General features: G+C 38.7%; 1 protein-coding gene across 1 annotated transcript; it reads left to right on the top strand.

The window, feature by feature from the left end:
• The first annotated feature begins 4,561 nt into the window (after nt 1–4,561).
• LOC137047732 (uncharacterized) lies at nt 4,562–11,494 on the top strand. The gene is made up of 4 exons (XM_067425580.1): nt 4,562–4,702; nt 4,776–5,123; nt 8,412–8,453; nt 9,282–11,494. The coding sequence occupies exons 1-4, from the start codon at nt 4,639–4,641 to the stop codon at nt 9,452–9,454; spliced, it is 627 nt and encodes a 208-aa protein (XP_067281681.1). The 5' UTR covers nt 4,562–4,638; the 3' UTR covers nt 9,455–11,494.
• The last annotated feature ends 1,224 nt before the right edge of the window (nt 11,495–12,718 follow it).

The raw sequence follows: 12,718 nt of genomic DNA, 5'->3' as shown, positions 1-12,718 counted from the left end.
TTGGACGTTGCGTTACCATGGGAACGTTACTCTAAATCAAGCGGCAACCTCCCGCGATCTCTCTTGAAGCCAATACTGAAGTAATGTAAACTGCAGTTCATCGTCTGGCCACTAGAGCGGCTCCAGAAGGAGCAGAATCTCATTGAGCTCATGTTAAAATGCCCAACTTTACAGCAGAATGAAACATGTTTACAGTCTGGTTCAAATTGTGGTTTTGATCTATACGGCTAATTTTGACCTTCATGACGACTGTGAGGGGGGTGAATTTTATTATAACTCATTCATTTATATTATATAAAGCCTTAAAGTTCTGCATAATTAAGGGCGTGGTTACTGGTGGATAGCCATTTATCCGCTGTCTATAGTCATTGCTTCACCTCAGCTCCGCCCACATCCCGCCTCTTTGCCCATTTTCTGTTATCCGGGAGTGACACGCGATGACTCGCTCACAAGATGGCAACGGCCAGCTCGCCCATGCTTTAAGCTTCAGAACGACTCATCAGAATCCTATGGGTGACGTCACGGACACTACGGCCATATTTTCTTACAGTCTATGCCCTAAATCAAGCAGTAACCTCCCCCAGTTTCTCTTGAAGCCAATACTGAAGTAATGACTTAAACTGCAGTTCCTCAACTGGCCACTAGAGCGGCTCCAGAAGGAGCAGAATCTCATTGAGCCCTATGTTAAAATGCCCAACTTTACAGCAGAATAAAACATGTTTACAGTTTGGTATATGGCTGGGCGATATGGAGCAAAAAATATATCTCGATATATTTTGCTATATCTCGATATACGATATATATCTCTATATCTTAACAAGATAAATAACCCCCTAAAATCTACAGCAAAAACAAATGTCATACAGTCTTTTTTTTTTGGAGATGTTCAAAGAGGTAGTCAGTTCATGTAGAAACAAAATGCTTTTGCGACATTAAAAAAAAAAGTTAAACTTACTGATTACATAATTAATAATAATTTAACTGTAAAATAAAATAACATAGCCTTCTTTTCATTTATTTCATGCTTTCAAAAGATGAATCAAAGACTACCATTTTTACAGTTAAAGTAAACATTTTGCAGAAAGATGGGGGCATGACTGAGATATAAATAAAATGATTTTGTCATAACACCACTTCCTGTTAAAATTTTTATCAAAATTCAAACAGCTGGCTAGATGTCGCGCTCTTACTAAAGCGTGACGGAGTGCCTCATCATGCGGATCATGTACACATGAGACGAGCTTCCCTTCTTTTCCAGTTACAGAACGAAATATGAATGTCAGAAGGTAGGCTATATGATAATATGATACAGTACAACTGACAGAAGAGCACCGCGTGTCTCAGGACACCCGGGATGTCGCGTTTTCTCTCTTGGTTAAAACATGAATAGACCTATTCACCATAATCCCGTGATAAAGATGACAAAATAATAATAACGATATTGCAATGATTTTTTTAATGTTTTCAAATAATATGCGATCATTTTGACATTTTAACCGAAAACCATGCGATCAGTTGGACACAAATCATAAACCGACACGATTGCGACTGTGAGTGCGTCTCAATCGCCTGACTGTGGCAAGCAGAATTTAGCAAGCAGTTGTGTAAGAAGGGAAATCATGGTCTCTAAACTAAGTCTTAAACAACGCACACGCTTGTCAACATGATAACTAATCCTCACCTGGTTGCGGATGCGGACGCCGCCGTGTTCAATGAGACGACACAAGGGGAGGGGGAACAAAAGCAATGAGGCGGGAGGCGCGCGAGCGGGCCGAGCACAGCACAGAGAAGTTAAATAAGCAAAGTGGCAGAATCAGAATTAAATATAAACAATATATCGATATATACGATATGTCCAAATCCATATCGAGTTTAAAAAATATCTCAATATATTTTAAATATCGAGATATCGCCCAACCCTAGTTTGGTACAAATTGTGGTTTTGGTCTATACGGCTAATTTTGCCCTTCATGACGACTATAAGGGGGTGATTTTTTTTTTATAACTCAATCGTTTACATTATATAAAGCCTTAAAGTTCTGCATAATTAAGGGCGTGGCCACTTTGAGTGACCGGTGGATAGCCAATTATCGACTGTCTGTTAGTGATCACGTCACCTAAGCTCCGCCCACATCCCGCCTCTTGGCCATTTTCTGTTATCCGTGCGTGACACGCTGCTAAGATGGCGACGGCCAGCTCGACTCTACTTTACGCTTCAGAACGGCTCTTCAGAATCCAATGGGTCACGTCACGGACACTATGGACATATTTTTATACAGTTTAACAGCTCTAAATTCTTCTTGCAGGCTCCTCCCCTAGTTTGCGGTGTCAGATTTCATATTACAAAATATATTCTCATATTTATTCTTATATATATTCACGATATTTGTCAAATTCATCAAAAAGAATTAAGTGGGACATGTGTGACACCCGATAGCTATTTTTGGTACAGCGACTAAACTAAATCATTTTTGTGATATCAATTTCAAATTCGGAACACAACTTGGTTAGACACATGGCTTTGATTTTATAGGAAAATTTTAGAGAAAAATGTATTTTGTAAAATATTACATTTTATATCAAATAAAAAATATTTAGCAGAATTTAATTTACAGTAAATTTAAACTTACATACATTTTCATACTTTGATTTTTTGAAGTGCAATAACCTGCCGAGTGTCTTCTTTAAAACAAGACCAAATTTAGGTCTATATTCCAACTATACTCAGCCATTTAAGTTTGGACAGTGCATTTTCACGTCTATTCTCAAAAAGAGGTGACATTAAACTGACTAAAAATTTGATGAATCTTGTATTGAAAACTCATTTTGATGAGTTAAGAAATGTAAAAACATACGTTGTCTAAACGTACAGTGTATAGGTCTAGTTTAGCATGTCTGATTTTGCAAAAGTAAAAGTAGTTCCAAATGAATCCACAGCAGAACGGTTGTGACCGAAGCCAAGCGCAGATGTTTTATGGATGATTTCATATTTTTAAGGATTTATCAGCTTTAAACATTCGGTGTAAAAACATCTAAATGCCAATTCAGATGCCGCTCCGAGTCTCATTATTATAACTGAATTTATAGATTAAATGTAAGAATATGTCATAAAAGATAATGCATTTATCTACTAAGGTAAGATTAATACCCATACAAAAGTTCAAATGCCCCTGGAAATCAATTTAAAGGAGAATATATCACCTTTAATGCACAGAATATGAAAAGATTTACGAGTCAGACTCAGCAAAATATTGTCTGATTATCGTCATCAACAAAATCTCAGGGAATATCCAGAATGCAAAATTATAGGAAAAAGGGATAAAAGTTTACTTTAGTCACCCTAAACGCCATGGTGCTCAAAAGCCAGCAGAAGCACAATTTTTTTTTACACTCGGGTTATTTAGTTGCCTTCTGGCTTCATCACTCCACTGTGAATTTTCTGACCATCAGACGTGTGTGTGTGTGTGTGTGTGTGTGTGTGTGTGAGCAGTCGTGTCTCGTGAGGTCAGATATTGTGGTTTTTGTGCTATTCTGTTAGTAGGAATATTGCAGATCAACCTGTGAAACGAGTGATTTCGGGTAAAACTACAGTAATCTCTTTAGAAGTACACATGTGACTCTTCATCATTTCAGTATATTCACTGTGCAATCACATATTGTTGGGATAGTTTTAAGTTTATTTAAGCTTTTTGTATTCATTCAGCTGTTTTCTACTCATGCTCAACTCTGCTTCATTCAGGGTACAAGAGGAAAAATCAACTGTTGATCAAAGGTCACTTTATAGAGTATGGACACTGATCAGGCATATCATTATGACCTCCCAGTGTTATATCAGTGTTATTCACCTGTCAGAGCTCATAATGGTTTGTCTGATCGCTGTATACAGAGCTATCATAGAGTTCATTAATGATTATTTATTCGTTATGTGTGGTTACATTTTTAACTTAATAAAGAACTTCTTGCTTTGAACGTTTTGAGCATCTTTCGTTTCTTCACTGATGTTTTTCACTTTTCAGAAGTGAAGCGTGAGCTTCCTGTTTAACAATGCCTTCGAAAAAAACATGACTTCCTCCAGCAGTTTTCGGAAAACCCACGCACAGTAATGCAGTGATGACAAAAACCAAGAAGAGACATCATGTGTTTGTACATTTATTTTAAGAATGTTTTATGCAACATAGTGAATGTTATTATTTGTCCAAAGCATCTCCCAGAATAAAGCTCAACATGAAACCGAATATTGATCATGGACACACAATAGCCAAGTTTTGTTCATCAAGCATCACTGCAAGCTAAAGTAAACCCATACAGTACCATCACATGTCTGAGATATTACATGATGTGTACAGGCTGCACATCAATGAAAACAATAGCATTTATTGTGGTTATATTAAAGGAAAAGTGTCTTTCGTTCTTTTGGTTTAAAAATCAAAGTTAAACCAATGTGACAGAGTCATTCATTCTGAGTGGTGATTGGCTGCCGTGGCTGTTGGGTGTGAAGATCTAACACTTGACCTGACAGAGACTATTATTCAATGCTTTATTTCTCTGAGACGGAAATGAAAACACCTTGTGGTTTAGTGTCTCTGCATTGAACTGAAACCTTTAGTTTGATTGACACCTCTACAGACGACAGACACAATGGAGAAAGCCGTTCTCTTCTTCTGTGTATTTTCTCATTGGATTATGCAAATCACATCCAGTGGTAAATATATTCAAACATTCGTGAAATTAACATATCAATCTCAAATAGTGTAGCTAATATCGCTGTCTCTCAGATGCGTCAGGATCTTCTGCTGTGAGAGTCCAGATGGGAGAAAACATCGTCCTGAACTGCAGCATGAGAAACAGATATGAAGTGGCCTGGTATCATCTCAGATCTGAAGAGCTCGTTCTGCTGATTTCTGGAGAGAAGGACCAAACAGGAAGAAAACTGCTGATCAAATACAACCAGGACAGCACTCGTCTGGAAATGAACGCAGACAGTTGGGTCACCAAAGTCTCTTTCACTATTTCTGGAGTATCAGAGTCAGATCTGGGTTTTTATTTCTGTGGAGTAAAGTCTGACGCTCCAGAGATGTTCTTCGACAAACCCATCAGACTGGAGATTGAGGGTCACCATGCCGGTAATGCATTTCAGTTTTCACATCATATCTTAAAGGCGTCATGAACTGCATTATTGTATTGATTTTAAATGTTTCCTGGGCTGCACTTATAATGTTAGTATAATTATGTACGTCAAAAATGGTCATAATTTAAAAATAAAAGGCATGCTGTTAGCCTGACAAGCCCACATCAAGATGTTTGGTCTGGAAACTCTCCATTGCCGGCTCAATCTGAGGGGCGGATAAACGGCTGTCTGTCAAACTCCCTCTGCACGCGATAGGATAGCGCTACAACCAACCAGAGCAACGAAGGTGAAGCAGAGCTGATAGATTAAACATTCGCCGTATCCGGTCGGCTAAACTCTGAACACATCTTCCCTTCTTCAAAATGACTTCAGTGCCGTTCTTTGTTCTTTTCTCAGAGAAAAGCTTAACTCAAGTCTTCCAGAGTCGCGGTCAAAGCTGATTCGACAGACCGCCGTTCGCCAGTTTCTGTGTTTACTAGAAGCACGCAAACGCAGCTCGGCCGTCGTCATTATGGCCCCGCCCACCGACTCTACACACGATGTGATTGGCCCGACCAGAGTTTGGCGTTTACAGCTCAGAAAGGTATTGAGAGTTGCTAGACGAAACTCGCAGGCAGATTAGATTTGCTGCCGCTAGGGGGCGTCTAGATTTCTAGGCTAGCATGCTGTGAGACTTCAGTGTAAACTAACTGTGCAAACAAAATATAAATAAGAGATTTGTTGATTATTATAACGGGAGTTTTGGTGTGATTCTTGAACTCAGTCACTGATAAACTTAGGCTGTTTGATTGACAGCTCCAGCGATTGTAAAGAGAGCGGGAGCGTTCTTTGACCGCTATCAATATATAATTTAATCACAGTTTATTAAATAATTATTTTCATCCCATTGAGAGAAATAATGTAAATTGAGTGTTTAGTAACTGGTTTGATTTACTGACACATCTGACTGTACAAACCTGATTCCAAAAAAAGTTGGGAAACTCTACAAATTGTCAATAAAAAAGGAATGCAATAATTAACAAATCTCATAAACATATATTTTATTCACAAAATATAATTTAGATAACATATCAAATGTAGAAAGCGAGACATTTTGAAATGTCATGCCAAATATTGGCTCATTTTGGATTTCATGAGAGCTACACATTCCAAAAAAGTTGGGGCCGGTAGCAATAAGAGGCCGGACTAAATGGACATATAAGGAACAGCTGGAGGATCAATTTGCAACTTATTAGGTCAATCGGCAACATGATTGGGTATAAAAAGAGCCTCTCAGAGTGGCAGTGTCTCTCAGAAGGCAAGATGGGCAGAGGATCACCAATTCCCCCAATGCTGCGGCGAAAAATAGCGGAGCAATATCAGAAAGGAGTTTCTCAGAGAAACACTGCAAAGAGTTTGAAGTTATCATCATCTACAGTGCATAATATCATCCAAAGATTCAGAGAATCTGGAACAATCTCTGAGCGTAAGGGTCTGGATGCCAGTGGTCTTCAGCCCTTAGCCGGCACTGCATCACATACAGGACTGATACTGTAATGGACATCACAACATGGGCTCAGGAATACTTCCAGAAAACATTGGAGAACACAATCCACCGGGCCATTCGCCGTCGCCGGCTAAAACTCTATTGGTCAAAGAAGAAGCCATATCTAAACATGATCCAGAAGCGCAGGCGTTCTCTCTGGGCCAAGGCTCATTTAAAATGGACTGTGGCAAAGTGGGAAACTGTTCTGGGGTCAGACGAATCAAATTTGTTTTTTGAAAAACTAGGACGCCATGTCATCCGGACTAAAGAGGACAAGGACAACCCAAGCTGTTCTCAGCGCTCAGTTCAGAAGCTGATCTCTGATGGTCTGGGGTTCATGAGTGCGTGTAGCATGGGTAGCTTACACATCTGGAAAGGCCATCAATGCTGAAAGGTATATGTAAGTTCTAGAACAACATATGCTCCATCCAGACGTCATCTCTTTCAGGGAAGACCTTGCATTTTCCAACATGACAATGCCAGACCACATACTGCATCAATCACAACATCATGGCTGCGTAGAAGAAGGATCCGGCACTGAAATGGCCAGCCTGCAGTCCGGATCCTTCACCATTAGAAAACATTTGGCGCATCATAAAGAGGAAGATGCGATAAAGAAGACCTAAGACAGTTGAGCAGCTAGAAGCCTGTATTAGACAAGAATGGGACAACATTCCTATTCCTAAACTTAAGCAGCTCGTCTCCTCAGTCGACAGATGTTTGCAGACTGATATAAAAAGAAGAGGGGATGACACACAGTGGTAAACTCGGCCTTGGCACAACTTTTTTGAGATGTGTTGATGCCATGAAATTTAAAATCAACTTATTTTCCCCTTAAAATTATACATTTTCTCAGTTTAAACATTTGATATGTCATCTATAGTGTATTCTGAATAAAATATTGAAATGTCAATATTTCAATATTTATCTATTTCTCTCTCTCTCTCTCTCTCTCTCTCTCTCTCTCTCTCTCTCTATATATATATATATATATATATATCCACATTTTTGGAATCGGGTTTGTACATGATTCACATCAGAAATCACTGATCTCAGATCAGGAATGAACACGATTACTGACATGCTGTGGCATTACTGTCGAGTCCATATCATAAAAGTCTGTTTGCGGCGAAATTGTGACTGATTTATCAAATTATTCAGTGAAATGTAGCGAACACAAATAAATAATGCTCAACTGAGACATTCACATTGATGAGAATAAATAAGAACAGTCCTAGCATTAGGATCCTTTAGAAGGTGATGTTATATTTAGTCCGTTCATCTCTCCTCGTCATCTCACTAACACTCCTGTGGGCGGAGCCAAAGTTGCGATGATGAAGTAGGCGTTGATCTTTCACTGATCTATAGTCGTTCTCTGGGCTTGGTTACAATAAATGTTGTTTTTGGACTGATAAGGACGTTTTCGGGATATTCTTACAGTGTGATGAACTCTTATATGTCAAAAGCTGAAGGAAAAGTTGATTTCTCAGTTCATGACCCCTTTAAGATGAGCCACTGAAGACGAGATCTGAAGATGATTTGTGTTTTAGTGGTTTGTGATTGAGATCATGAGTAGATATATAAACTTAGCACTCGACATTGCTTAACTAACCCATGTTAAGGTTAATTTGAGGAGTGCTCTTAACAACAGCTTAAAAATGACAGAAGCAGGATTTTGTGTGTGTGTGTGTGTGTGTGTGTGTGTGTGTGTGTGTGTGTGTTCATATATTTACAGATAAACCGATCATATATTCACAGGTGTTTTTGTAGAAGAGACGACAGCAGAAGTTGAGATCACAGGTAATGTGTTGCTTGTTACACTCTAAAAACTTTTACAATTTACTCAGTTTTTTTTGGTCAACCATTTTTACACAAACAAATGTAGTGAAGTAGTGAAATCAATTACATACACCATATGAACTAGTGTGAACCATACCATGAAGCATGAAGTAGTGTTTTAATTATGTCTATGTTTTTATTTATGAGTAATATTAACTTTTATTGTATAACTTTAATATCAACTTTAATTCCTCGTAACGTTTGTGAAATACTCCACACAACCACACTTAAACATTACCGGCCTTTATTTGGATGAGTAAGGTTACAGTAAAGGTTACAGTAATACAGCATATATTAGTCCTACTGTTTAGACATGTGTACAATACCGCCAACATTTAAACTCTAAAATGGCTGTGCATTGTTTCTTCAGTGTGTAATACATATTAATAATCTTCATTTGAATTAAGTGATGTTTGTGGCTCTTGAAACAGGTCGATTTGTTTCTCCATTCTCGAATATTTTGATAAAAATTTCACAAATATACTGAAATAAATAATTGGTTATTAAAATACTAAATTCTTTTAGTGAAAAAAACTTAAATACAACTGTACATTTAAGACAAAATTAACTGTTGGATATCTAGTCAATTATTTTGGTATGTTCAACTCAAAACATCAAATAAATGATATTTAGAGATTTGATGAAGTTAATAAAGTTTACTGTGATATTTACTAAGCCCCTGAATTATTTTAGAGTGATCTTGTTATCTTCTCTTCTGGAGATCTGGCATGTATTCTCACACTGAATCGTGTGTTTGTATGAATGTGAATAACTCTCGTCTGTCTGTAGACGAGGTGACGGTGACGGAGCGTGTGCTGATGTTCGGTGGTGTCGGTCTGGCTGTGTTTGTGTTTTTTCTGGCTACAGTCGCCGCAGGAGGAATCATTCACCATCACGGCCGGCAGAAAGGATGGAAAGAAGCCAAACGCTCATTTCTGATGAGACAAAAATCAGCCAAATGACACAATTATGTGCTTTATTTTAGTGTTTAACTCAATATATCCCAGCTCTATACACTCAAAAAAAAATTACTTTCCCTCTTGTTGGTTGCACTCAAATCATTCTTGTTCACAATACTTCACAAACTCATGTATACATGAACTTAAATTTACTGAGTTGTTTCTACTAAAAAAACTTAGTGTTGTCAGCTTTACTTAATACGTGTTTGTTCGGTCAATTTAACATAGTTGAGTGAAATGAACAAACTGCACAGTGGATCAGTTGTCATCGGGGTGATGACCCATACCAAGTTTCATAACAATCTGTCACACATTCATAAAATAGAGCATTTTAGCACATAATTTCAAAATGGCCGACAGCCAAAATGGTAAAATTGGATATCAGACTCGGCATGACGCCCTGCATCTAACAAGACCAATTTTATTATTTTTGGACAAACGGTTTTGAAGTTATAAGCCAAAAGAGCCATTTTTCGTATCTCCGGACCGGTAGGTGGCACTAGGGGTGTGACGGTTAGTATATAACCGTGAGACCGACGGTTATAGTTAAACAACGTCATTAGAACTTTATAACCGTCAAAACTGTGTTATTAAAATATTTTTTACAAACATAAAAAAAAAGATGCACTCCGGGGGAAAATTGTATCAGCTGACGAGGGAAACGGAGGCGGAGTTCGTGGTGCTTCGGAGGCTGCTACTGCTGGAGATGATTCGGGAGAGGTCTGTGCACCCCCTACCAAGAAGAGAAATCTTGGAGATCTCCTTAATAAACAGAGGTCTGAAATCTCTGTTCCTTTACCAATCAGAGCGCGCGCTGACACGGAGTTAACCCGCTATCCCCAAGAACAACCAATTGACTCTACGGCTAATCCACTAGCATGGTAGCCTAGAAATCTAATCTGCTGCAAGTGTCGTCTAGCAACTCTCAATACCCTTCTGAGCTGTAAACGCCAAACTCTTGCCGGGCCAATCACATCGTGTATAGAGTCGGTGGGCGGGGCCATAATGACAACGGCCGAGTTGCGTTTGCGTGCTTCTAGTAAACACAGAAACTGGCGAACGGCGGTCTGTCGAATCAGCTTTGACTGCGACTCTGGAAGACTTGAGTTCAGCTTTTCTCTGAGAAAAGAACAAAGAACGGCACTGAAGTCATTCTGAAGAAGGGAAGATGTGTTCAGAGTTTAGCCGACCAGATACGGTGAATGTTTAATCTGTCAGCTCCGCTTCACCTTCGTTGCTCTGGTTGGTGTAGCGCTATCCTATCGCGTGCAGAGGGAGTTTGACAGACAGCCGTTTATCCGCCCCTCAGATTGAGCCGGCAATGGAGAGTTTCCAGACCAAACATCTGGATGAGGCTCTGGCTTGTCCGGCTACTAGCATGGTGGAGAGACAAAGAAACGTGCTATCCGCTCTTAGCAAAATTGGCACGTAAATACACCAACATGCTTCACCATGTACACGACCTGACCCGATTACTTTTGAGTGTGCGTCCTTATATGACGTGATACACAGTGCGCGCCTTCACCACTGAGCGTGCGCCGCGCTCACATTAAACAAGCTATAATGTTTACAAGAGAGGAAAGTACATTTTTCAGAGGGATAAACTTTTTATTTTGTAAGAAGTTATGAAGATAATGTTGGCATGATGACTGTGTCCCTAATCCTACTCATGTAAAGCAAACAATAAACTACTTCAACTGCGCCTGACATTAGAATTTATTTTTCTGAGATGCTTATTAAACTTTACAACAAATAAATAGCTTTTATAAAACCGTAAAGTCCTGGTGGCCTTTGAGAGTTGCTATGGCATCCGTGAACACATCCAGCTGCTGAGGACGGAGTCGACATCTGATGCGGTCGACAAACTGAAAGCTGTGATGATTGCATATAGTGGCTCTTCATATCGATTAAGTTGATAACCTGCAGTTTCAAACATTAAGTTAACAATTTATTTTTCTACAGAGGCTGTGGCCTGAGTCCTGTTTATGTCTGTCAGACTGTTAATGCATTTGTGATTGAATCTCCATATATAAATAAACTTATAGCAAGTAGCTAATCAGTGTCTGCTCATTTATTCAAACTAAGTTGTCGTATAACAGACAAACATCATCATCATCATCATCATTCTGAGCGGATGAGAGGCTCCATTTTTGAAGGAAGCTGCTGTATTTTCAGAGTGTGAACATTGAGTCAAGTCGAAAACTGCTCCCAGGAACGAATTTCACTAGCGGGGAGACAGTGACCTCTTGCCAAAATTGGGTTAGTAAAGAGCACTGAAGAAAACTCTGTGGGGAGAGGCAAAAACTCACAAAACGGGTCTCTTTAGATCTAGTGCAGCATACAGTCATTCGAGTCGAAATTCGTATGAAAAGGTTGAAGGAAGGGTGGCAAAAACAATGGGATCAGGAGAAGAAAAGTCAATGGTTTTATAGGATTCAAAGGAAACTGGGAGAGATGAGAAGTACAGGAAAAAAACAGGAGAGATGAGATAATATCAAGGATGACACACGAGATTAAACAGTACACTTTATGGGTAAACATGACCCGGGAATTGTGTGGGAAAGAAGAAACAGTCCTGTCAGAAATATTAGACTGAAAGGAGGGTTTTTAATACAAAATCTAGCAAAAATAAAATGCAAACCAAAAAAAAATGCTCAGGGGATTAATGTTATAACTGTATTTTTCAGTATCTTAAAGTAACAAATTGTGGGAGAAGATATAAAAAATGAGAAAATATGTCACTTTGATGCACACTCTACCTCCACACCAGTCGGTGGCGATATTTCACCATTTCGTGTTTGTCAACCGGCAATAAAATCTAAAGAAGAAGAAGATAGACAAGGAAGCAAAGGAAGCCATTAAAAACAAAAACATTAGTTTATCGGTTAATCTGAGTAAGAATGAAATCAAGAGTATTATTAAGAAAAGGTTGAAGGAAAGATGGCAAAAACAGTGGGATCAGGAGAAGAAAGGTGGATGGTTTTACAGGATTCAAAGGAAAGTAGGAGAGATGAGAAGTGCAGGGAAAAACAGAAGAGAAGAGATGATAATATCAAGGATGAGATTTGGACACACAAGTCTAAACAGCACACTTTATAAAATGAATAAACATGATACAGGAAAGTGTGAATTTTGTGGGTAAGAAGAAACCGTGGAACATGTTATTATATACTGTCAGAAATATGAGACTGAAAGAAGGGTTTTAATACAAAATCTAGAAATAATAAAAATGTGATTTATATTGGGAGATATTTTACAAAATAACTC

The sequence above is a fragment of the Pseudorasbora parva genome, chromosome 19, assembly GCF_024679245.1.
Source record: "Pseudorasbora parva isolate DD20220531a chromosome 19, ASM2467924v1, whole genome shotgun sequence".
In the NCBI taxonomy this organism is placed as follows: Eukaryota; Metazoa; Chordata; class Actinopteri; order Cypriniformes; family Gobionidae; genus Pseudorasbora; species Pseudorasbora parva.
Note: the sequence above shows the minus strand (reverse complement) of the source record. Positions and strands in the feature narration are given on the sequence as shown.

What these genes read in the sequence shown, in the direction of transcription:
- LOC137047732 (XM_067425580.1), top strand. Translation starts at nt 4,639, where the DNA reads ATGGAGAAAGCCGTTCTCTTCTTCTGTGTATTTTCTCATTGGATTATG. An exon ending in TATGCAAATCACATCCAGTG is followed by an intron (nt 4,703 to 4,775) that starts GTAAATATATTC and finishes GCTGTCTCTCAG; the next exon opens with ATGCGTCAGGATCTTCTGCT. An exon ending in AGCAGAAGTTGAGATCACAG is followed by an intron (nt 8,454 to 9,281) that starts GTAATGTGTTGC and finishes GTCTGTCTGTAG; the next exon opens with ACGAGGTGACGGTGACGGAG.